The sequence below is a fragment of the Trachurus japonicus genome, chromosome 20 (genome assembly GCF_045865225.1).
Source record: "Trachurus japonicus isolate A0001 chromosome 20, Traja_1.0".
Taxonomy (NCBI): domain Eukaryota; kingdom Metazoa; phylum Chordata; class Actinopteri; order Carangiformes; family Carangidae; genus Trachurus; species Trachurus japonicus.
In genome coordinates, this window is record NC_140926.1 from 20820566 (window position 1) to 20846637 (window position 26072).

The 26072-nt window shown below is 42.8% G+C and overlaps 1 protein-coding gene across 6 annotated transcripts in view; it reads left to right on the forward strand.

Moving 5' to 3' along the window:
- The window catches only part of abi1a (abl-interactor 1a), a 52895-nt gene that overhangs the window by 6525 nt on the left and 20298 nt on the right, over positions 1-26072 (forward strand). For all 6 annotated transcript variants that reach the window (XM_085763913.1, XM_085763908.1, XM_085763910.1 and 3 more), the window contains exons 2-3: positions 6823-6990; positions 23808-23984. In XM_085763913.1, the coding sequence (XP_085620039.1) occupies positions 6823-6990; positions 23808-23984 (345 nt within the window). The remainder of the gene's footprint in view (positions 1-6822; positions 6991-23807; positions 23985-26072) is intronic.

Sequence of the window (26072 nt, forward strand, 5' to 3'; positions counted from 1 at the left end):
ATTGCACGCTGGCAGCTCTTCAAGGTCAGGTGGACCTTATGGCCTTTCAGTCCGCCTCCATCTGCCCCGCTGGAGGAGCAGTAATTATGAATTCACGCATCGTGCTGCTGAGGTTTTTTCTTCTCCTTCTTCTCCTTATTCTTCAAGGAAAGACTTCAGTTGTTTTACTCATTCCTCGCACGTTCCAGTGTCACTTCCACTACCTCGTCTTGTCTCTCCTCAGGTGGCTCGTGTTGCCGTTCGGTTTCTCACGGTTTCCTAATTTCCAAAGCGGAGGAGACTTAATAGCTCCGCGATGAGGGCTCAGTCATTATTTTAAGGTCAATAATATGATCTGCAGATGAGAATTTTTTTTCTAATTCGCCCTCAGCTGCGTTTTCTTGGCATAGTCTCCAGGAATAATCTGCAGCAGAGGAGGCCTCGCGGTGTGTCCGTGCTGCAGGAGAAAGGCCAATATGTAAATTATACATTAGATCGCTGACCTCCGAGAATTGATGATGCACACGCTGCAGGACGAGCATTGTGAGAGTCGAAGGAGTTCCTGGTGTTTATCAGAGACCAACCTGCACAGCCTCAATCACTGCAGGTGTATTACAGGGCTCCAGACTGCCCCTAAATGGCGGCATATTGCCTCTGAAATTTGAGATGGTGCATGTGCAAACAGCAAATTTGCACATGTGTTTTTTTTAACCAGTGTTCAGTGTTAAAAATTAGCTTTTTGTTTTTAACACTGGTGAAACATGAAAGTGGCGACTCAAAGAATCAGAAATCTGTCATTAACGTTGTCAGATCATGAATCATCATGAATGGAAAGGAAATGTGAATATTTGCTTTGCAAGTCGATTTACAGTGTGCACCCCTAGATCTTCACCTAAAATTTTAAAGGGATAGTTCAGTTTTTTTGAAGGGAGGCCAAATGAGGTACAAATGGCCATTAAGTATAACATCTGCACTCCACTGAGAAATACTGGTATCGTGCCGCACCGAGACACAGGCAGTACACTGTTGTGAATGGGGGGGGGTGATTAATCGGCATACGAGTAGCCTACGAGAAGTCCTGTACATTATAAAGTAAAAATGTACAATGCATCAGCTGGTCGGAAAAAAGTTAGTTTATCTGGAACTAATCGCACTTAGGCTACACCAAACAGCTGATATGTGAATTGATCCAGCGCATGGCGAAGCAAACCTGCGCGGAAGAATACTGAGTGAGTTGGTTAGTACCAGATAAACATAAATTTACTTTGTACTCTTGAACTGGTGTATTATTGTGAGACTGGACTTCTCATAGGCGGCGAAAATATGCTGATTAATCGTCCCCCATTCACAACAGTTGTGTCTCGGTACAGCACGATTGGTATTTCTCAGTGTGGGGGCGGCAGAGACCTTTCTACTGCAGATGTTATACTTAGTGGCCATTTGTACCTCATATAACCCCACTTCAAAAAAAATGGAACTATCCCTTTAAGTAAGGGGCCACTGTGCTCCTAGTGTAAAAAAAAAAGTTAGTCTGGAGCTCTGTATAATCTATCTGTGTTAGCTGTGGGATCAGGAGACATCTTTGGGTAACACTCTCTCAGTTCCTACACGTGTATCTCACAGCCGTTCGCTCAACTTTACCTCCAATCAGTCGCCGTGTGTTAGACAGCAACAGTCGATATGGCAACCTCGACGAGCAGCCGTCCCTCAGCTTGCCCCCTTCTCTCACTTATCTCACCCCATCCAGTCTGTAGTAAATCAGCGGTCGATACACACCGCGCGCACGACCCCGCAGAGGTGCCGTGTGAGACCTATACGGCCTTCCAGCTGGATTTACAGCACATTTCTTTCTGTGCTTCGCCTGGAGGTTTCCTGCTGGGAACTTCTTCTTTTTTTTTTGTGAACTGGTGCGTTTACAGAACAGAAAAATAAACCCACGTCAGTTCCATTACACTGTTTGTTTTCCCGCTCCTCTCTGAGCTCGTCCCTGACACTTGTGCTCCACGGCAGAGCTCTTCAACAACACTTGAAAGTTTCAAGACGTATGACATGTTGCAGAATACCAAACATTCCTGAAGTTTCTTTTTTGTTTTTTTTCTGTCCGGAGCACATTTCTCCTCTCCCCCCCCTCTCCGGACAAGTGGGAGCACATAAAACCCAAATGTGCTCGTCAGCTGTGGCGGTCACGCTGGAGGAACGGTGTTTGTGTTGGTTTCTTGTCAGACTCTTTATTTTAAACCCTGCGAGGAGAGGAGCGTTCTTTTTTGGACGCCCTGTTTGAAAACCCTCATGAGTTTTGAAGATATTTCGTCTTCAGTTTCCTACATCTTCTATTAGTCATAGCAGTCAGGAGGAATACTCATTTTGTCCGTTTCCTATACTTCAGGGGTGGAGGGGGAGCGGCCGGCTGGCTACACCTCCTGACCCCTGAACAGTTTCAATCCTGGGGGAGGAAGTCTGGACTTTTCCTTCCTGCTGTCTCTCTGAAGCAGTGCGGTGCCTGACAGTAAAGCAGGGGCGCACACCGCCTTGTTTTGTAAAGCATGATTGCGCTTGGATGGCAGTTGCTGGCTTGTTATCTTGCCGGACTGGATTGGGTGACGGAGCGAGATGGAAGTATTTATCCAGTTCAGCGCCTCAGAGCTTCGAAAAATTTCCCAGGGAACATCCATTCTTGTGACCGCACCACACCCTCACTGCTCCCAACGACATCATCATCCTGCTGCTTTTAGCATCTGCAATCCTTTTTTCTAACAACTTTCTTTTTTTTCCCTGCCATATTGAGGTATTTGATTATTTAGCTTGCCTCAGCTACAAGTTTATTGTGAGTACACGATTGCGCATTCCTCTGTACTCCCCTTTCTAATCCCAGCTGAGGTGCTGACAGCCTGTCTGCTACCGCCTGGATATGCTGTAGTCTCTTTCACTCAGTCATTACTCAGCTCAGAAATATGAGATAAAGCGCCCTAGGAGCGCTAAAGGGAGCTCACCTCCTTCCTATACTGCATCCCCAGCTCTGGTTGCTGCTGTTTACCTTTTTTGAGCAGGAACACACTTTATTCCCCTCTAGTTTACTTTCATTTATTTCTTCACTTGCTTCCTGCCGTTTTCTCGGCGTGAAGCTGGATGTCACGTCGAGTACAGAATGCGGTTAATTTGAAGATTTGTTCTCCGACGGCCCAAACAAGCGCAGCAACAAGAGCGGTGGGTGTGGTGGATGGGGGGCTGGCTGGGCTGGGGTGGGCTAAAAGATGCTGCAGTAGCGATGTAATCAAGTGTCACATCTGTCCTCCCATTGCTGACCTTACATCACGCACTTTGGATCAGTTTAAATCCAGAAACAAAAAAAAACCCAAGATGAATCTGCCATCAGCTTTTTGTTGAGTCAGCATATTTCCCACACCCCCACTTTTTTTTTTTTTTCAATAAAATAAAATAAAATGTGTTGTGCAACACTTGGTGCAGACAGGCGCTCTGGATTTGAAGGAGAATTACAGTTGTATGATTAACAGCAGGCTAAAAAGATTTAACCTCATGTAAACCAGGAAAGGAAGGAAGAGCCCGGATCAGCCCTGCAGCCTCTCCACTGTATCAGTTGACAGATTAATCTGACTTCATTGAAGCTGAAGACATTGTTTCTGTGGGTAAAGGCAACAACAACAGCAAAAAAGAAAAGAAACTGCGGTAGAGGAGGGGTTGACTGTCAACAGTCATGTGTTAATTTTAAAGCCTGGTCTCACAGCTTTAAATCTGTATATGAAAAAAGCTATTCTTGTGCTGCATCATCTTGTGGCTGGTGCAAGGCTAAATAATTGTTCATTGTGGTCTGACCTCTTTCCTCATTCAAAGCCGTATGAAACTGCCTCTTTTGAATCTGATTTAGAATAAAGCTCATTTCCCATTGAGGGAAATAAAACAAGGATTCAGAATGATGAGGAAATCAACAATATTTTATAAACTCACTCAACCAAATGACATTGCACGACGTTGAGCTTTGGGTAGAAGCACGGACGGTCCACCTTGAATGAATGTGTTTGTGAGATGAACAGGATGTAAATTTGAATGTCTCACTCTCTCTACACATGACAGTTCAGCATTTGAGCGCTGAGGCATCAATGGTGCTGTTTGTCTGGGGCTTTACAGCTGCAAGAGATTGAGAAAAAAAAAACAAGTCGCTGAGTTTCTTAATATTTCAATTGTGACTCTATATACATCCTTGTTGTTGGGTAGCTCCTGCATCATATTGAAGAAATGTATTAGGGGACTGTTGCAGCAGTCGAATGAGCAACTCGGAGGGATTCTGAGAAAGTACTGAAAATTGATGCAGCACAGTCAAATATATCTTGAATTCTAAAAAGCAGTCTGAGTCGCAGACACCAAAAGTGTGGCTTCTGTATAATGCAGCTTTTTTTGTGTGTAGAGTTTCTCTGCCTGATAATAAACACCCACATCTTTCAAACATCCCTCCACAAACCAAATTTTTTACAATGGCTTTGTGTGATATTTGAATTTGAAGGTTTAATCCAAAACTTGAGATGCCCCTTGATGGCCTCTCTGCCTCTGGAAATAATGCAGCTGAGTGTACAGACTTCAGCACTCAATGTGATAATTAAACTAAATGTCAGAGGTTAAATAGTTTTTTATAGTGTAATTGCAATTCTGAATAGCAAAGTCTAACAGAAGCAATATATTTATGTTAAGAGTTTAGTTAAGATAAATTCCCTGGTTTGGCTTAAAATTGAATTCTAATGTTCAAAAATTCTCCTACTTTGGGTAAAATAAGCATTATCTTCGGCTTGCAGCTCGATACTGTATGTAGGCCAGCAGTTCTGCACAGGCAAGCATTTGTTGCTCAGTGATTTGTTTGAAGTCTTGTGTCCCTATACAGCAAAAAGTGCATCCTCTTGCAATTTAGAAAATCGCCATCACGGCTGTAAGCTTTCTTTTGTTTATTTGTTTTGGTTGTTTCATGCATTTCCCTGCAGCTGTTACTCAGGCTCCCACAAATTACATATTGCCGTGTCATAAGTAGGCGCCCGCGCGTGCACATGAATGACTATGTGCTTTCAACAGATGGCCTTTTGCTCCCAGTCCTCTGGAGGAATCGCTCCTCCTTCCTGAGGCTGTTATCGCGCAACACATCTGCTGCTCTGATTCCCACTAAAAAAGAAACGCCGCTAACGCTGTCGCCTCCTTTACCAGGCCGAGGCTAACCACCAACAGCACGGCAGCTCTCCAGGTCAGGGGCTTTTAGCCGTACGGATTGCCCCTGGATTAGTTACGCGCTGCCACGGGGGAATCAGTGACGAGACAACCAGTGAAATGGTTGTTTTCCTTTCGGTTGGCCCGTTCCTCCCATCTTCAAGTGACCAAACGTTCCCCTTTTTCCTGTTTTCTCCCCCTCTAACCACCACCGTCAGTAATCTTCTCCCCAGCCACCACTGCCACCGCCTACCCCCTGCCATGGCAACCTGTTATCAAAGCCCAGTGTCGCCCCTGCAGGCAGTGCTCTTTGGACGCAGCCTCATGAGCCCACTGAGATCAAACGTGATGGCTCACTTTGGATTTCAGCTCCCGGCCCTGGTCTGTTTGATGTTAGGTGGCTCCAACAGTGTGTCATTACCACAGTTTTTCTGCTTTAGCCACTTTGTGGGTTCCTAGCTTTATGTTGTCATTTAGTGATGATATGGTGGAAAAATAGAGTAGAGCCATGTGTGACTCTACTGTAACATGTTCTCCATACTTTTTATTTGCTGTTGGGCAAAAAATACAGTAGATAGATGTGTTAACATTAGTTTATTCTATAAACATCTTAAACAAACAGTTTTTAGCCTCCAGGCTAACTAGTTAAACTTGCTTAGTGTTTTTTTAAAAAATGTTTTTATGATGATGTTAATTTCTGGTAAATGTACTGGTCTACTTCTAGTAGCCTAGCTACTACCACATTTAAGGAATAATACATCCAAAATATCAAACAACTATTGCCTCAAATGTATTAAATAGAGGCCAATATTTCTCCAGTAGGCCATTAGCCCAGTCTAGCAAAGGCCGAGCTGCTTGTTTAGCTAGCTAACGAACCAGCTAGATAATGTAGAAACACTTAATGAGTGTTTTTGATGATGATGTGATTTAATAGAACATTAAACAATTACTCCACTTAAATTCATATCATAAATATCAGACTTACCAACAGGCTTCATCAGTTTATTTATTTGCTGATAGGCTAGTTGTAGGAATACTGAATTGTCTGAGTTCCTTTCCTATAAACTCCTCAAACCACCAAAGAGTAACCCACTTCTTCTGTATATCAATAGTATGCTGAGCAAATATACTTGTATATTGTGTATGTAACTGTTAGCATAATGGTCAAATGGTCCAAAAACATCTTAGTGCCTGAGCAATGCATTGGAACTTTTAGCGTGTGGTCTTTTTGACATGGAGTCTGAGTTCATGAGAACTTTGCAAGTGACAATTTAACATGAAAATTATTTAAAACTCCAAACAGTGTATATTGTATTTAGGTCCAAGTTGTGGGGTTTCAAGGTAGTCAGTTGTTGCTGTCTTCACAGCCTCCAATATGGCTGCTGCAGGATATGTTACATCATAAAATCCCTCCAGAGAGAGCATGGTACCAGGGGGAATGAGAGTCGGTGGGGGGTATGGGTGTCTTTCTTGCTCTATTGGCCCGAATTCACCACAACCCTGACCTGGATACGCAGCTTGACGATGGATCCAAAATGTGATATTAACAGTAACTGGGTTCCTCCTCAATCGTTTTTTCATGTGTTTTTTTCCCTTCTTCTCTTCTCCTCTTCCCCTCTCTAATCCCTTTTTGGTGCACAGGCCCAGGACAAGAGGAAAGCTCTGGAGGAGACCAAAGCCTACACCACCCAGTCCCTGGCCAGCGTAGCCTACCAGATCAATGCCTTAGCCAACAATGTACTGCAGCTGCTGGACATCCAGGCTTCACAGCTGCGGCGCATGGAGTCCTCCATCAACCACATCTCCCAGGTCAGAAACACACACACGCACGCACACACCCATAAACCACAGACCGTACAGCTGTGAAGAATGGTGCCCCACATTTCCCACTTCTCCTCTCACTTTCACACTGACTTGGTTATTTTGAAACACACTACGAGGCCCTCTGTAGTATCCATGGTTCCTTTTATTCGTGTATCAGTCTTGTCCAAGTGTCTTTGACTGGCTGTGTGTTTGGCTGAATGATGAGCGCTGTTCTGTATGTCTTTCTTTTGTGCTCTTGTCGTCTTCTGAGGCACATAAACGCACTGTAAAACATCTATATTCACCACAGTCTGTGAACACATTAAACCATCAATTATTAGTGTGCTGCTGTTCTATTTCATTAACCCATTATCAGTATTTCTGGTAACACTTTATTTGACGCCTATCTCTATAACGCATTATAACCAGACTTATAATGAGTCATAATGCACTTACCGTATAACACTGTATAACTATAGTTATAAACACTCATAAATGATCGTAATACTTTATAACAATAACCATAACACACTATAAAGCATTATCATGACTTATAAGGTCAGGTATTATAATACGTTATAATTGTTAGTTACTCACTTACAATGCCCACATTGATAATGCATTATAAATATAGTTATAATGTGTTTATAAGTGGCTTATAAACAAGTATAACTATCATTATAAACACTCATAAATTATCATAAGGCTTTATAACAATGATCATTGATGTGTTATGCTTATTGTTATAAAGTATTATGATCATTTATGAATGTTTATACAGTGCTATAACTGCATTATAATTCATTATAAGTCTGGTTAGGCGTCAAATAAAGTGTTACAATATTTCTTTATTGACCGTAATGGGTGATGGGACAGCAATATGACGATAAACAGTGTAAGAGCTGATATTTGCATTAACATTCAACTGTGATAGGTTTCCTATCCATATATAATTGTGTTATTTCACGGTTAGGTGTGGTAGGTATATTTGTTACATATGAAATCTACCAAAGGCTGCTATGTTGGTTTTCCATAATATTTGTTATATTATGATTGACACTGTAACATAAACGTTCATAGGGATTAGGTTTTTTTATCCTTTCGGCCCGCCCAATAGGCCCAACAGGTCATTATTGTAACCTCAAGGTGTTACAATAATCATTACATTGTAGAATAAATCAGACTTTCTCGCTTCCTAACCTTTTCCTCTCTATAGCATGAGGCCTCTGCCATGTGCAGGTAAATCCAGCCGCTCATCCAATGAAGGCATTAAGAGCTCAGACAAATCAAACAAAGAGCACCAGCCATGTGGCATCTCGTAGATTAGACCGGGGAGGCATTCACCAAAGCTGGATCACAAACGCCACACTTCTTGATTGATCCTAAACGTGCAGAATGACTTGACGCGAGCGAGGATCGTCATTGATAACCATGCCGTAAGGTGTAACGGGTCGGGGTGGGGTGGGGCGGGGAATGAAAAGTAGCAGTTCCTTTTTGGTTTTGTCTTTCCCACGTCCTCTATCTTGTGTTTTCCCTCTGACAGAGCTTCAGTAAGAGTGCCAGAAATTCTTTCAGGCTACACTGAAGGTCAGATTTTCAGACTAATGGAGGAAAACAGGACTTGTGAGACTTGAGGGCTTGAAAGGGAGAGAGAGGGAGAGAGGGAGAGATGGAGAGAGACCCAGCGAATCAGAGACAGAGAGAGAGAGAGAGAGAAGAAAAGAAATGGAAGATGGATCATGACAAGCAAAGAAAGGCCAGGGAGAGAACCAAAAAAAGGCATATTTACACTCCTCGAGGTTTTGAGTCAATATCCTGACAAATAACATTCAGGCGATATTGTACCAAGGTCACCATGACGCCACCACCTGCCTCAGTCACCATGACAACCCCCTGGGCCGCATCTGAGAGACAGTTAGACACGGTGCCTTAGATCAGCGAATGTGAACTCCCTCCGCTGCTTCTTCAGCTGAGGATTGTCTGACTTGTGTTTCTCTGGCGAAACGCTCGTCACCGGCTCCCGTCTTGTGCCTGGGAAATTCCATACTTCCTACGCTATATTTAAGCCAATGCTTGTGTACTCCGCGTAACCATGGCGACGTTGAACTAGGTCGTGTCACGTCGGGTCAGCCGGCGGGTCACGAAAAAAAAAAAACGTTTCAAAAAAATTACAAACTCATCTTGAGGTGATAAAAGTTGTATCTATAAAAACAAGACATTGCTCATCTTTTTAATTTGAAGATTCAGAATCATTCATAACATCTTCATCTCTGTCTTGTCTTTCTTTTTCTTTTTTTTAATAGATAATGTCCTAATGTGTTTGCCGTAATGAAGCGCATCTCTGTTTTAATAATAAAGAGGCAGGCTTGTCAGCTGTGGCAGGCCGTGGGTGTGTTTTATTGCTCTCTGCTGTCCTGTCCAAAGTGGGGGGGGGGGGGTCATTATTATTATGTTGCCCTCGCTGCTCATGGATATGAGGTTAGCGTTGGCCCTGGAGGCCGGTGTTGCATTCTGCTGAATGGGTAATGGAGAGGAAATACCTGTACCTCGTAGGGTTGATGTTGTTTTTACAGCAGAGAGGAAAGGAAAGAAGGTTTCTCAGGTGCCATTTCAAAATACGATAAATTCTCTCCCCAGTATGAACAAACACTCAGGAGAATTCACCGGCTGTTTTTTAATGCTTTTACATCTCTGGACTCCCTTTCTTCAGTTTCCAAACTTGAAGCTTGAGATGCCTCAGGATGCAGCTCTCTTACATTAATGTGTCAGTTAGTGTGTGTGTATGTGTGTGTGTGTGTGTGTGTGTGTGTGGTGAGACGCTGCCTGGCGTCAGGGCCGTTTCCTCCGGTCTGCCCACAGCTCCGTGGGGCTTGACTCTGGTCAGGGCGTGTCTGCTCGGCGGTGGCGTTTCACCCCGGCTGGAGCTGATGCATCCCTCTGAGCCGGGTGCCGAGTGCATTGTAGGATGTTGCACTGTCATGCAACATGTCTTGTCTTGTGTTTATCTGGGAGGCGAGGCCCACAGCGGGTACTGGCCATTGTTCAGGGAGCCAACAGGGAACGCATGCAACGCAACGTTTGGCTCAGGAATATTTCGGGCTGTTTACTGTTTAGGAGCGTTTTAACGGCAGGGCTGGCACTGGTGTTTATTTTCTTCTTTTTTTTTTCTTAATCATTTAGCTCATAAAATCTTCTCTAAGAGCCTAAAGTGACATTTTAAATTGCCAACAGTGCAAAGTGCAATATTTAAATTGCAGTCGTGGAAGAGAGAAAATGAGAGGGAAAAAAATCACTTCATTAAACCGGTGCAGTTTGGCATGATAATTAACTGACTTTAAAAACTGCGGTAGATTAAGTTCTCGGGCAATTGACTTGACGGCTTGCAACCTCTCATCACAGCTGCATCTCCAGATGTGACCACCACAACCGATTTCTCTCTCTCTGTTGCTTTATTTTTGCAACTGGAATTCAAATAAAGTTGTAATTGGCAACAAATAAACACAATTTAGCCAATGTTCCTGTCAATAATTCATGCCACACTGGATTTATCCTGTGTCATTTGAATTATTTGAGCACTAACAGAGATTAAGCCATTTAAATTTAGTAGGCTAATAGCAGAGTTTCTCATTAAGACTCTGCAGATTTCAAATCACAAGTGTTTATCCCGAAACCTCATTCTGACCTGTGTTTGCTGTGTTTTTGAGGTTTCCTGTGTCTTCACCTGAAGCTTATTGACATTCAGTGGACGTCGGGGTCTTGCTGCAGCCTCAGGAGCCAAACGTTTTGTGTGAATGCCCCTGTGCATGTGTGTAGTCGGTTTGCGTGCACGCGTTCTGTCAGGTGTTTGTTTGCGTGTCATCCCCCCCCCACCACCGTTGTCATTCACAACCCCGGGGTCTCTGTGTGGCGTGGAGGAGGAGGAGGAGGAGGGCTGACGGAGGAATAGAGCAGCTCGCGGGGCTTCCACCTTGTGCTGCGTGTGAAGTGGCTGCTAAGCGGCTGCGAACAGGGAGCGCTTTGTCTGACCGGCGGAAGAAAATGCCTGGCATTGAGGAGCTCTCTGTGATACCCCGAATAGAGAGGGAAGAGAGGGAGAATAGCGTGTGTGTGTCTGTGTGTGTGTGTGTGTGTGTCTGATGTTCTCCTGTGTCCTGATGATGAGTTTAATCTCCACTCTGACACAGAGCTGAAGTTCCACCGACCCCTCTTCTTCTTCTTCAAATGTGATCTGCACCTCGTAAAAAAAAAAAGAATTTGCACGAAGGCCCAATTCAGAAATGTTTCCCACTGTTGTCATGGCAACAAGTAAACTTTGCATGACTCACCTGAGACGGTCTTAGTTTTGGAGCCTGTGGCCTCTTTGTTGAGGGGACATCATGAGACGGTTGAGTAAAAGCAAAACAGAGTTTATTTAGACAAACAGAGTGAAACTGAAAGTAGTTAAGAACAAGTGGGAGGAGGACAAGTGCAACAAAATGTGAGAGGTAGCCTATGTCTTAATACAGAAATACATTCAGCTCACAGCTCATTATGATTCACAACACCAGTCACTGTTCGACTCATAACGGGGAGACCACATTTTACAACCGTATTTATAGCCTTTATGAGGTTTTATGACTAAAGCAGAAATAAAACAAGGGTTGGCAAATAACATGACAGGTTCAGTTCAGGATGCATCGTGTGAATGTAAACAAATGGTCATAAATGAAGCGGTAACACTTTACTTGAAGGTCTTATCATAAGAGTGACATGACACAGTCATGAACATGTCATAAACATTATGTCAATGTCATAACACCAGGGTTTGTAGGGTTAGGGTTAAATGAATGACACTTAAAGTCCCCCTAAAGAGGCATTTTAAAATTTGTAAAAATGCTCTGCTACGACTATTTTTTGTTTAAAATTGCTTTCCCACAAAAAAGTTGTTTAAGAAAAGCTCCCAAGTAGGCTAAAAATAGGTCTACTATTTCTCCCTCATTGAAAAATCCAGATTCTATGAATATTCATGAGATGCAAATGCATCATGACTCGCGCCCGCCCACCGCCACCGTGTTGCTAAGTAACGGCAATGCGCGTTAACGGCGCAGGGGAAACGGAGAAGTGAAGTCAAAACACAAGGTTGGCGTTGGCATTGGGGTTGGAACCCTGGTCTGCCGTATTCAAGGCGGCGACTAAACCTCTGGGCCACTGCAACTAATGATAACATGCTTGAACATCTAGCTGTGTAAGTAGATCATAACAACAACTGACATGCAAAATAAATTCAACGGGATTGGTTGCTAGTTTCGTGACGCATGAAAGCTGACTCCAATTTGAAAAATGTAATCCAGTTTTTTCAGACTCTGGTTTTGAAACGGCATTTTCAAGTCTAAAATGCTCAGTTATGGTGTAGATTAGCAATTTTGCTCCTGAAATGCCTTGTAGCAGAGCCCACGCACTAAATTGACATGTTAATAATTTCAAAAAGGGCATTTTTGGTTTAGGGGGTCTTTAATAAAAACGTTATGACATTGACATAATGTTTATGACATGTTCATGACTGTGACATGTCACCCTTATAACAGTGTCATGTCAGTATTATGATGAGACCTTCAAATAAAGTGTTACCAATGAAGCTAATATTAGGATTCACACTTGACACAGTGCTCATACACTACCGCCCCTGTGGCACACAGACATGAAACAAAGATGCGGCCTGTGACCTGAAAATAGCCAGAGATGCATTCACACTCTGCAACGCCTATGCACACACTGGGCTATAAAAACGTCCTTTTATGTTTTGTTCATGTCTTTTTGTGTGTGTGTGTTTGTGTGTGTGACGTCTCTCGCTCTTTGTATTTAGATTGTGACTGAATTCTTTGAAATTGTTCTTTGATCACTTGCTAATAATAATCCAATTTTTCAGCGTGTCATGGGGAGGAAATGCTGAGTCACTTTTAATGCAACAACTGCGGGGAACTGTTCGGTGGGACTTCAAAGTCGGATGCGATGACGCGGCGTCGGTGGACTGCGTTAGAAATGAAATGGAAAAATGACACAAGTGTTGCAGCACAAATTGTTCATTTATTACCAACTGATCAGGTGGAAATTTTGAATGCGCACATCTGGAAGACAAGTTGATGGTGATGTGATGAAACAAAGATGGAGGATTTTTTTTTTTTAAAGTCAGTGCAGCTTTGTTCACAGTGATGTCAGATGTGGCGTTGGTCAGCGTGCTGCCTGAACCCAGTGACCACAATGATGAAGCTGCACAACAACAACAGGACGGAAGCCAGCTGACACACACACACACACATCTACCGTACACTCCCGGTTTGTTCCCACAGCTGTGCGCTTCACTTACTACAGTTACACAATATTCTTATCTGATCACATGAGTCGGCCCTGTGTTTGTGTTTGAAGCAGAACTCTGTGGTCGACCTCTCTTCTATTTCGTTTTTCATTCCAGTCTTCATTTCTTGGATGTACAGTTGCATGCCATTACTCTCTGAAGCCTTGGTGTGTGTATGTGTGTGTGTGTGTGTGTGTGTGTTGCAATGTGATAAAAGAAAAAAAACACAATGCTCATGCAGTGACTGTCTAGAGTTGCATCTGTGTGCTGCAGTGGCGGCTTTTTGACCTCCCGTTGAGTAAGTATGGCACTCATCCAAACAGGAAATGAAGCCTTGTAGCTCTGTGTGTGTGTCTGAATGTGTGTGTGTGTCTGTGTGTGTGTGTGTGTGTGTGTGCTCTCCGTGTGTTTCCTGCTGATCCCACTGCTTGCCTGTGTGTTTTGCTCTCTCTCTCCTGCCTCCCCTGGTGGTCTCTCCCTCTTGCCCGGCTCTGACATTTCTGATTTCCAGGCAGAGTTAGTCTGTTTTTTCGTGTGTTATATATTTCTTTTCACCATTGGATATTTACACTCATTCTTCATGCTTCTTTCTTTTTGCATTGGATTATAGCGACTCGTCTGTGTCTTTGTGGCCATAACTTTGTGTGGTCTGCTGCTTCTAGACAGTGGGTGTTTAAAGGTTTAAGGCGGTGGGTTTGGGATTCAGAAAGTCTGGGAAAAAAATTTTGAAAGAATTTTTTTTTTAAATCCAGTGATCTATGACTTTCTCAGACAACTGCATCTGGTGGTTTATAGTCATTATTTTGTCGTCTAGTGTTTCCCTCTTGTGCATTTTGCAACAGTGACCTCCCGCTGCAAAGTTAAGGCAAATATTTGGCATTTTAAATTTTAAAAAATGACTTTTCTGATCAATATTGCAGATTTTGAATAATTCATTGCTTCAGCTCAAATTCAAGGATTTCCAAACTCTTCTATTACCAATAAAAACTATTAGAAATAACTGTATTAGCAGTGTTCCATTGCTGTTTTTAGGTTTAATTCATACAAGAAAAGATTAAACACCATAGATTTATCGTAATTTATATAGGAACACTGTGATATATGGATATGCCACATATAGAATGGGAAATAGTTGCATCTAGAAGTGTCTGAACTGTTCTTGGTGCATTTAAAATGAATAGTTTTTGGTTGTTGCAGCTGAATCATCTTGTTCTTTTGGTGACACCGTTCTCATCCCTGAACAGCTGATGAGAACCAGTAGGGGGGAGATTGGCGATATTAAAATTTGGCAGTTTTTTCTCTCTCTCTCTCTCTCTCTTTTCCACTCATCAAATGAGTTGTGTAAAGCAGAACACTCAGCACCTGGCAAAGTACAACAGTTCAGCTTCAATCAACAACACTCTCAGCTCCTTGCTGTTATATCACCGTCCTGTTTTCGGTGCTGAGCAACAAAAACCTAATGCTGCCTCTTACAACTGCAGCAAAATGATCATTTTCTTTACTGATTAATAATCTGTTGATTAACAAAAAAAATCCATAAATTGTGATTTAAAGGGATAGTTCACCCAAAATTCAAATTTCAAAAATGACGGTGGCGAACGGGACTCATTTTTCTTCGTGCAAAAAGACACACCAAAAAACATCCAAATACCTCCACACAGCTCAGACTTATTTAATTTTTTTCAGAACAATTTCTCATGTCGGGGCTTCAATACAACAGACGAGCACTATGGAGGTATTTGGATGTTTTTTGGTGTGTCTTTTTGCACGAAGAAAAATGAGCCCCATTCGCCACCATCATATGGCAATGCAATGCTGCGTGGATCCCCCCTGTAACTCCAAAAAGGCACGGGTGGCTCTGAAACTTCTCCCAACCCTTAGTCGACATGAGGGTGAGTAGAAAATGAGAAATTTGAATTTTGGGTGAACTATCCCTTTAAGGTGGTTCTCAACGGCACAAGACACAAGAACGAAAAAGCTGAAAACAGACTCGGTGTCTGTCTGATTTAGTAAATGGATTGTTATAGCAATTAATCAATTGTCAAAACTGGTCAATCTTCATTTGATTGATCACCTCATGAGACTTTTGCTGCATTTTCTGCTTTTTCTGACTGTAACACCTTGAATATCAAGCATGGCAGCGCACACAGGTTCATAATGACTCGGCGGTGCATGAATGGAGCGTAAATTGGAGTGAGTGATGATGTGGAATGACTGGTGACTGATGTTATTCAGTGAATCATCAGCTCCTCTGCTCTGCATGGCCTTAACTTCCCTCTCCCATCCCTTCCCACTGCAAAACGTCATCATCATCATCATCTTTCCCACTTAACATCCCTCTGCAATTTCATCCAATCAGTCCACCTCTGTTCTGCAGATGCTCCTCGTTTAAGAGTGATTTGACAGCTCCGTGAAAACACGGCAGATGAGGAATTACTTACTTTCAGATTTTGCTGTTTGTTATCTCCATTGTTCTAAATCTCCTCCCACCGCTTTGGCCCCAGCCCAGAGTCGGATTGGTAAAACGTCGGCCGAGCTGTTTCCATATGTGCCGTGTTAGCAAACACAGCGTCGACCTTGGCGCGCCCCGTCCTCGCTGCGTTTGATAGTGTTTCTCTTTATTCTCCGCTGGGAGAGCGGGGGAGAGAGCCGATCTTTCCAGGGTTTCACTCTTCAGTCCTCACAAACCTCCACTTCTGGCTCCACCACGCCACACATGGGTTGTTAGATTTACCAGAGGAATCCGGTTTTTGAGGGATGTTTAAAAAGAAGCTGCCAAACTGAGAACTCCCCACGGGGCGTTTGACCTCCCATTTTGGCTGCGAGCTGCCGATGGAAGCTCCGACATGCTCTGTGTTGCACTAACAGCCCCACTGAAGGGCCTTTCTGGACAACTGTTTGACTCCACAGATGACGGGCCTCAGATGTTGCTGGCTGTAATCACGCTGAGAAACACACCATAGGCCGAGGCATTTGCTCTGTTTCGACAGCCGTTTTGGCTCAGAGCGGAGTCGGTTGGATTGCGCCGCTCCTACACATTAGGGCCGGACACGGTCGGAGCGAGCAGCTAAAGCAGCTGAGAGGCTTTAAGGAGACGTGTGACAGGACGTTTTGTTTGTTTGTCCACATCCACAGCAAGGTGCCCTGGGGCTGTGGCGTCTCCGGGTCTCTGGGCCTCCCAGTGGGTCACAAGATCAACCTGAGGGGTCATGAGATGTTTGACAGCAAAGACAAAAGAACATCTTAAATTATAATATAAAGAGGGTAAAATGTTCCTTTTTTAAAATCTAACTTTTTCTTGTATCATTAAAAACATTCTTGTTTCATAATAAAAACAGAACCAGAGCTAGAATGTAATGTGATAACATACCGTATACTATACAGTATGTTTGTCATATGCTTCATTTCAATGTGAAAGGATCTTGGTGATGTTCTAACCCTTCATAAAGAAGAACAGGGGTCAGGAGATACTATAATATAATATAATATATAATATAATATAATATATAGTAGGTCTTTTTCCCCTTCTAGCTAATTATCAGCTGAGAAAATTGATACCACTCCTCTGTTCGTCAAATCAACTTGTTAACATAGCTTAACACAAAGACTGGAAATGAGGGGAAACAGCTTGTATGATACTACTAGTATTTTGTTTGACAGGCAGAGCTGTCCAATGAAATCCACTAGCAGCTTGTATAAAGCTCTCTAGTCAAATAAGTGCAAAAACTGAAGTGTAATCATTTGAGATTCAAGGTCATTATCAAGCCCTATTCAAATGGAATATCAAAACTATACTGCTGTAATTTAAAAGTCCCAGCCCCATTCTTCACACTTCTCTGAAGCCACACCTCCACCTTTCCGCGGACGTAGGTGAAGACACTTGCCAAAGCTACATTGCCAACCACTAGACTGGAGTGTGGCTTTTCCGCAGGATTGTCCGTCTCACAACTGACTGACTTTTTTCATTTTTGTGAAAAAGCATTCAATTAATTGGTTGCAATCGAAGTGTGAAGAGGATCTCAAACAAAATGCTCCAGAATAGGATCACCAACCCAACCTTTAAAGGGCCACCAGTCAGAGGTGCGGACCACTGCTCTGAATGCTATAAAGGAAAATTTCGGGTATGGACGTTCTGGCCGTAAAGATAACAACCCAACAAAACATCCATGAAATGGCCAACTACCATGTATCACTTCTTGGCGTCAATTAAAAGACAAAACCCACAGCAACCACAGACAGAGATGCCCATTTTCCCATCATTAAAAAAGCCTAAATACACAATGATGCAACAAAGCCACAAGATGTCTTGATGATACAGCTTAGTGATCACATGTCAACTGTTGCAGTATATTATGGGCCCATGTTCCCAGATCCCACAGAGGGCTGAGGTTTCTGGACAAAGATATTTCAGGATAACTAACAGTAGTAGTACTGGAGGCAGACCAGGAAAGCCGACATAAAGTGGGTGCAGCAGAGAAAAGCACACTTCAGCACTTGCAGCACTTGATCATAAAACAACTGCTGGAACACAATGAGCATCACATATTGTTCAAATCCACTCCCAGGGGGAAAAGTGAATGAATGTGGGCAACAGTTTGAGCACAAAGCCAAAAAAAACAGAATTTTAAGAAGAGATATGTGTGTCTTCATCAGGTGGTCTTTACCTGTTAGCAGCTCTAGGAGTATTGTGATAGATTGCATAGTAATCCCAAGGTTCAAATGTGTTTAACAGACATGTGCTTCATAGTTATTATCTCCTGGTAATCCCACGGAACAAGGATGTCCAATTCCTGGATGGCGGTAAAGACGAGCTTATCTTTAATAAGACCCTCCGCCACGTCGTGCTGCCCAATCACGTTGTAGATCTAATTTGTGATACTACATGAGAGTAAAAATAGAGTCCAGATCTTTAATGTTCCTGGACAGCATACAATGTGAAATAAGCACTTTTCAGTGTGGCATCTCCAAGAGGAGCACGATAAAGACGTCTCTCTGCCACTACGCAGAAACATTTTTGCTGAAGTCTTGTAATCATGTACAGTAGAGCTCTATCATTAAGCATTGGCACATTTGTCTGGTCTGGCTTGCCACACATGCACAGAGACACCATGGTATGTAGGGTGTGTTTGTCTAGTAATAGTTTTTTTTCCCTCATGCTGGGTGTGTGTGTGTGTACCCAGTTCAACCCTTACTATGCCTTCCCTACGTGCTGTGCAGCTTTTTGTGTTTGTTTGTGCGTAGCTAGCATTTTATGGAGGATATCATCCAGCGTCCAGTCTGCCAGAGTGCTGAAAAGGCTGTTTCTCCCCTCTCTACACAATGTTCTGAAGTGAAACCAGCTGTCTCCATATCAAAGTCTTGCTTCTTTTCAGTCACTACTTACCTCACTCTCCAAAACAGCGCACGTCTGTCCAGTCGGACATTTGTATTGCAGTTATACGTTTTGGGCAAGGTTTCAAAATTTGATGCCTGGTCATTTGATTAGACTGTGAGATTGTTGATGATGTTGTGTTGACGTATCCTGTCAACGTGTGACCTGTTTGCCCCCTCAGCAGTCGTGCACCCCCCACCCCTTGTCTGAGCAGTGTAAATCAGTTAGAGGGAGAGTGTCTAAAAAGGGTCACTGCACAGGGAAACCCAGTCATAACCCTAACCCCCTGTCTAAAAACATGCAAGAAACCCCATTCAAAGCAGAGGCACTCAAACCTAATGTATTGTCTGAGCTTTTAGTCAAGCATACTTTTGTCAAGAGCATGAGGCATCCCAAACGCATACACAACAATGCACAATAGAGGTCATTAAATAGGGCACTTGAGATGACGGAGGACAATAAGACTTTTCTTCAGAGTGCAAAGCAGTTAGGAGTATTAAACAGCAGTTATGAAGGTGTATTTGTCTGAGACGTCTTGTCTTTTACTGCTCTCCTGCATCTTAATAAAAAGTATATAAATGAGTAATTGATGAGAAATTGTATTGATTAAGCTGCATCTCTTGTATAAAAGTTATAACTGTTTTAAATTTTGATTAATGAAATGGTGCAATAAAGTGAGAAGGACAAAGAAGTTAGACAAGAAGGCAGCATACTGTATGAGAAAATATGTAAATGAAAATAAAAAGGGATCATATCATTTATATCACTGAATCTAAAATAAATCTAGAATTTCTGGAAAACCAACATGATGCTTTTCAAACATAACAAATCAGAAATGTCTGTGTTTGGTTAATCCAGCAGATCAAATACCCGAAAAATCAAAATATATAAACACATAAGTAGAATGATCTAGAGCTTCAATAACAGGGTAACCTTGTCAGTTACTACTCGTACCACTACAACAACAGCATAATTTGCACATTGTTATCATTGGGTACTGTGCATTGTAAAGAGTCCAATTTAAGAATCTTGAGATCTGCACTTTAACCATTGCCGCCCCCCTCCCCTCTGTCTACATCACCATTACTGAAATGATTCTTCCAATGAGACAAGACAAATTTCATCCTTCACTTGGCAAAGTCTTTAAGCAAACAATAACAGGGTCCTTAATTGTTAAGCGGAGGAATGCACCACCCCCAACAGTGTAGAATCACCTACTTTGCCTGTGAAACTCAGGCAGTAACAGATAGAAACCTGAGACCAAATGAGAAAACAGACTGCCTCCTACTCACTGTCCAGGGAAGCTGTGTTTTTCAGCACTAGAACATTTGCCATCACCTCTTTGGTTTCCAAAAAAGCGATCATAGGCTGCCCAGCATGGTAAATACTATGTCAGTGTTTTGCCGAGTGACATGATCTCACTTCTTTGGATTCCTGGGTGTTAAAGTTCAAACATTTTAAAGTGCAGCCTTAACCAAAATGGCAACAATCTGGATTAAAGGGGAAATAAATAAATCACAAATATTTAGGCACTTGTTGCTACTAACAACACAACAAGAATCTCTCATCGTGGCAACCACTACTCTGACTCACCCGTGTACCAAAATGGGAAGAAATCTAAGTGCGAGGTGATCTCTGTGACTGGACATGTTTTTCTTTTTTCTGTCTGGAAACAGCGCATGAATGACTATGATGGTGTTGGCAGCAGCTCCGATGTATGACCTAGATCCTTAGTCTAGTCATATAGGTGGGTGACTCCTCTGTGGGTTTTGGGAGAATTTGGGTGGAATTGGAGGTGATAAAAGAAAACCCATAATAAAAACGAACCAAAAGAAGAATTGAGTGGAGAGAACAGTTGGAGATAATGGAGGCGATGAGTGAAAACAGAAGGTCTGAACTTGAGAAAGAAGCAAGAAGAGGAGGTTCTGTAAATCCTAAGAGCCTGAAGCCGATAGAGAAGCCAAAACATCTGAGCCAAAAACTCCACAGTGTGATGGGAAAACTGCTGCAGACCTCAAACATATGGGTGACAGTGGTTGAAAACACATGTGAATCCTCCACCTTAGAGATGTTTTCAGAGTTCAGTCTCTTTCCACCCAACGGACGGACCATTGGGATCAAATAAACACCTTTTTAGTGCCGGTTTAAAAAGCCAGTGGCAAAAGACGGGGGTATTAAGTAGCAGCTATTGCTAATTTTTGGAGTTCTTTACGGTGTTAGACAAAGGATGGTCAAGGCAGAGTGAACTTTTCTTCTCTGACCTTTGTATCTTTGTCAGATCCACTCAATGTTGTTTGGGTACCGATCGGTGGATTAACGAATCGCCCTTGACAGGACCTGTGACCCGTCGTCAGGCAGACGCTTGCAGAAGAAGGTCGTTGTGTTGTACGTCTACCCTCTGTCACTGCTTGTCCAACATCAGCCAGCACTGTTAACAATAGGACCATCTTCTTGGCATAAAGGAAGGAGATGAGCTCACACACCGCATCAACGTTTCACTTCCACCCTTTGCCAGCTGCGATGATGTTTGTCCACATGCTGTTCTCTGATAAGGAGACAACATTCAGCCAAGGCCAGATTCTGTGCCCCAGTTTAGCCACCTCAAGTCAACAGCGACTCTGTTGTTTCTGTCTGTGGTTTGTAGTGAAACTTTTTCCTCTTTTCGCCTGTAAACACCCACTTCCTCATAATATCTTTAAACAATGTTCCATGCTCACGACTTGACAATGATCTGTATTCCAGCCAGAAAAGTCATCACGGTGGAGTCGTAGTGAGGTGAAATCAGGTTTTAAGCTTTTTTTGTTTCTGAGGGAAAAACAGACGTAAAATGATTTAACTACTCCTGCCTCCCCTTTGAGTCCATAGCCAATCATTGGACCCCATCACCGCCGTGCAAATGGAGGCCAAATAGACTGATTAGATTTTAGTCCAGCTGTTTCCAGATGATCATGATTTATGACGGGTGGAAATCTGAGCATTATCTCTGTGGAGTAGAGCTGTATTGGCTCAAAACTCGATCCTGGTGGAGTTTTTACACACTGCAGTTTGAAGTGCTTCTGAAATATCATATTGTCCGCTGGCTGTTTCACCTCACAGAGGAGACATTGTCACTGCAGCTCTGGTTTTTATATTAAAAGCCTCCCGTGCTCTGGCAGCCCATAGCTCAGGTTAAAAGAGATGACGATAGTGAACGCTCCGTCATCCCTCTTAATTCAAACAGACACAACAGGGCATTGGAACAGAACGGATGTTTCCCTTTTGTACGGGGAGTCTCCGTGGGAGCAATTATGTATGAGCAACTTTGCCTGTTATGAAATATTGATTTTTCTTTTCTTCTGTAATTTTTTGAACAATCCACTCCTTTTACACCCATTGTTTGTCCTGTACAGATCTGCCCTGCGTCGTTCCTCACGGATGCGACAATTGTCAGCTCTCGGCGTACAGCTCATTAATACCATAGTTTAAAATTAGCCTTGATGCTGTCCAGAGTCGCCTGCACGGCACTGTACTTGAGGATATATAAGCCAACCAGAGTGTTGTTCATTCCCTCGACTCTGGGATGAGTGATACTTGAAGGCTAAGTCGGCCATACAGTGGAACAGTGCACCATAAAGAGACAGAGCTCAGTCCAGCTCCAGATCCCTATGGCATGAAAGGAATCCTCTGTTGGCTCTGGTCGCTGACTCCTCCCCCCCCCACCCCTCACCCCCACCCCTGTGAGAGACCATCACTTTACTGCCCGGCCCTCAGCAGACATAGTAGCCTTTCATCTCTCAGAGGAAGGGGCAGCTGCTCCCGGGGTGCGGGTGAGAAAGTGAAGCAGGGGAGGTAAATGCAGCGGCCTGCGGAAGATTTGTGCCACAAAGGTCGATACGGACCCTAAATATCGACCATCAAGTTTTTAGAGCTGGAACAATTAGTCTATTAACCAGTCGATCGGCAGAAAATTAACTGTCAACCATTTCGATATTGATTAATCATTTCAGTCACTTATGAGAAATAGTATGTATCAGCCAATAAGTTACAAGAAAAGTACAGCCTGTCTATCTCTCTATGCGTATTCTTTTACTTTACTCACTCCTCTGCTTCACAGCTGGTGCTGATGATAATAACTGAAATTCCTTGTACCCTTAGAGAGCAGCATTTTGGGACAGAGGGAGATCCATCTGTGTTTGTGTTGCTTGTTTATAAGATTCGAAACCTACAACAACATTTTGTGAGAAAAAAATCCAAAGAAAGCAATTCATCAAGACTAACAATTTGTGTGACATAGATGTACACTACTGTATGTGCACACAGAAAGACTGAACCCATATTAGGAGAAATGTGGGACTCCAGTTTCAACTCTTGCCATCACAAAGTTCTTTTTGAATAAAGAGTGATTGCAGGCATTCATCACCCAGTTGATCAAAATAAGAATAATAGGATTTTTAAATTCAGTTTGATATTTCTGTCATTTGGAGTCAACTGTATGGAAAGTTTCCTTAACGGGTTTAAAGTCATTTGTTTTGTTTTTTCTCCCTATAAAGGGGTCTGGGTAATTAAATGAACAGTGGTGCAATTTCAGTAGGAAATCACTCTTGGTCTCCAAAAGCATAAATAATGCATCAGAATTTGTCCCTAGCATTTGGCAATAGGAAGATGAAAGATTGCATGAGGTGCAATCTGTGAGAATGCATACAGAGTGGCCTTAAATTTATCCCTGTGAATAGGTCTTCAACATTACTTTCAATTCAAATTCACCTTTCTATGTTATATATGTTGCTGTGTTACATATGTTGTTTATTCTTTTTAAATTTTTAAATTTTAATGACTTGTTGCATAGATTTTGGGGCCAGTAAACTCATTTCAGAAATTTTCAGATGAACATGCCACAGTCATTATTCTAACAGCATCTGGTTTTGTGCCGATCGATTTTATTAGTGTGCACTGGAGGTTGTAAAAAGATTAAGCTCAGTGATGAAAAGCACAACCTCATGATTTAATTAAACCTCCTTAAGCTGCTGTATGACGAGTCCATGTAGTCCCCAGAGGTCCCCGTTGGGCCGTGTGTGCCTCTGTGTTTTCCAATCCGGCATCGATCATCATCCCCTTCTTCTGTCTTCACTCTGTCACTTGCAGACGGTGGACATCCATAAAGAGAAGGTAGCCAGGCGGGAGATCGGGATCCTGACCACAAACAAGAACACGTCGAGGACCCATAAGATCATAGCGCCGGCGAATATGGAGCGGCCTGTCAGGTACATCAGGAAGCCCATTGACTACACCGTACTGGATGATGTCGGCCATGGTGTTAAGGTGAGAAGATTCCTCCTTTACTTCCCCTGTTTATGATCTGTTCTCTGGTCTTCACTCAGTCCATCAATTCATCTCTGCTCCCTTTTTCTTCCACTTTCTTGTTCCACTATATCCAATTTACTTCCCTCCCCCCCCCTCCTCTTCTTTTTCGCCAGAGGTAGTCCTACTCCCTCCTTCTCTCTCCTCTCTCCTCTCTCCCGCTTTGACTCGCTTTCTCGCTCATGCTCTATCTCTTGTGCTTTCTCTTTCATCTTCAGAAAGCACCCCTTCTGACCCTACAGGAATATGTTTCAGCGTGGGTTGGTGGGAACGGGTTGGGGGTTGAGATGAACTAAAAAAGCGATTACATCATGTAGCTTTCAGAAAACGGCTCTATTCTTAGAGCGTCATGAAAACGGCGAGTGGAGAGACATTTTTGAGAGACGTTTTTAAAGGCACTTAGGCCCCGACCGCTCTCGTAATCTCCTTGACTTAACTCTAACCCTTCGCAGAGGAACGATGTTGTTGCAATTAGATTTGCAGTTGATTGTCACATCAGTACAATCTGAAAGGCGGTAAGGAAGCCGATCGTGATGTGATACACTCTGATGATCCCAGGGTGACGTTTTTCCTTCCTGCCTGCCATTAGCTCTCGCTTCAGGGGTCACCGGGTCGTCCCGACAGTGGTGGTAATGACATCATTTCCTGATGGCCGTGGGCATTTTTCGCGATCTCCGTCCCCTCCCTCCAGCTTCCTCTCTCCCATCAATCAGCCAATCAATTGCAGCTGTCAAACAGATTGGATTAGAGGCCCCGCCATTACCGTCACATAGTGTTACTAGGCATTGATAAGGCAGGATAAAAGCCATTCTGCCACTCTCAATTTATTGTGTAGGGAATTATATTAGACCCTTCCGTCATGGTGAGAGGGTGCGACGGCTAATGTGGAGTGAAGCATTTTAATTGGGTGCGTTTCCTACCGAAGAGACCAGGCTTTCACGTATCAGCATGAACATTATGTGCTTTATAAGGACCTTGTTTTATGTGATAGCTACAATATCCAACTCTCAAAAGTTCAACATTTTCACAAATGTGCCATTTCACTTTTCAAGAGGGAAATGAGAAAAACACTACCACACTTTTTATGCTCAACAGAAGCTGGAGCTAGGGTGTTAGCATAGCTTTAGCTTCAGACTAGATGTAGACTCATATCTGCAAAGTTCCTACATTTCAACTAACAGTGCCCAAAAGATAAATTATCAATATATTGTATCGTAGGCTATGTGCTTTCTCGGAGTAAGGGGGTTGGCTGCAGACGATTGGTTGCTAAAAAATAGAGTATTTATAGTCAAAGACGTCAAATGGTAGTTAAAACATGTAGCTAACTGTAAAAGCAAAAATTGTTATGTGTGAACTGGGTTCAAACCAACATGTACTGTAAATAAAGGAGCTGTGGAGGTGGTTTGTGTCCCCCCTCTGGTCCTGATGCTAGGCTAAGCTAACAGTCACCCAGCTTTTATCAGATATCAAGATATCAGATACAGCTCTGAACAATGAAAACATTAATTTCATACAAAGATGGGTGTGTTTTATTAAATCAACAGTTAATGCTAGAAAAACAATCTCCCCTCAAGGGTCATTTAGTAGCTGTACTGGTGGAGCTTTCCATCATGTCCCCTTATCTTCGCCTGTAGAATGAATGTACCCAGTTGTTGTTGTAAACTTTGGATTTTACTCTTTTTTTCTCTCTGACAACTTTGAGGGTTTTCTTAAAAGAGTTTTCCTTTAAAAAAATGTTCAACAAAAGTAATAAATAATATGGCAAAGGATGAAAATACATGCTGCTGAAGATAATATGCTGTGTCCTATAGCTCCAGAATGACTATTGTGTCAAATAGTTTCCAAGGCCAAGGATATATGATTTTAATAATTGCTATTAAACATAGTAGAATAAAAAAAGACAAGGTACATTCAGTCCCAGTCCTGACTCTTGTGCAAATTTAAATACAAGTTCCTCAAAATTAGGCTACCAAGAGTGTGGTTGCACAGTAATGTCAATTTACTGAAATCTCTGTGCTTCATGGCTGTTTTGAGACTGTTTGATGCATC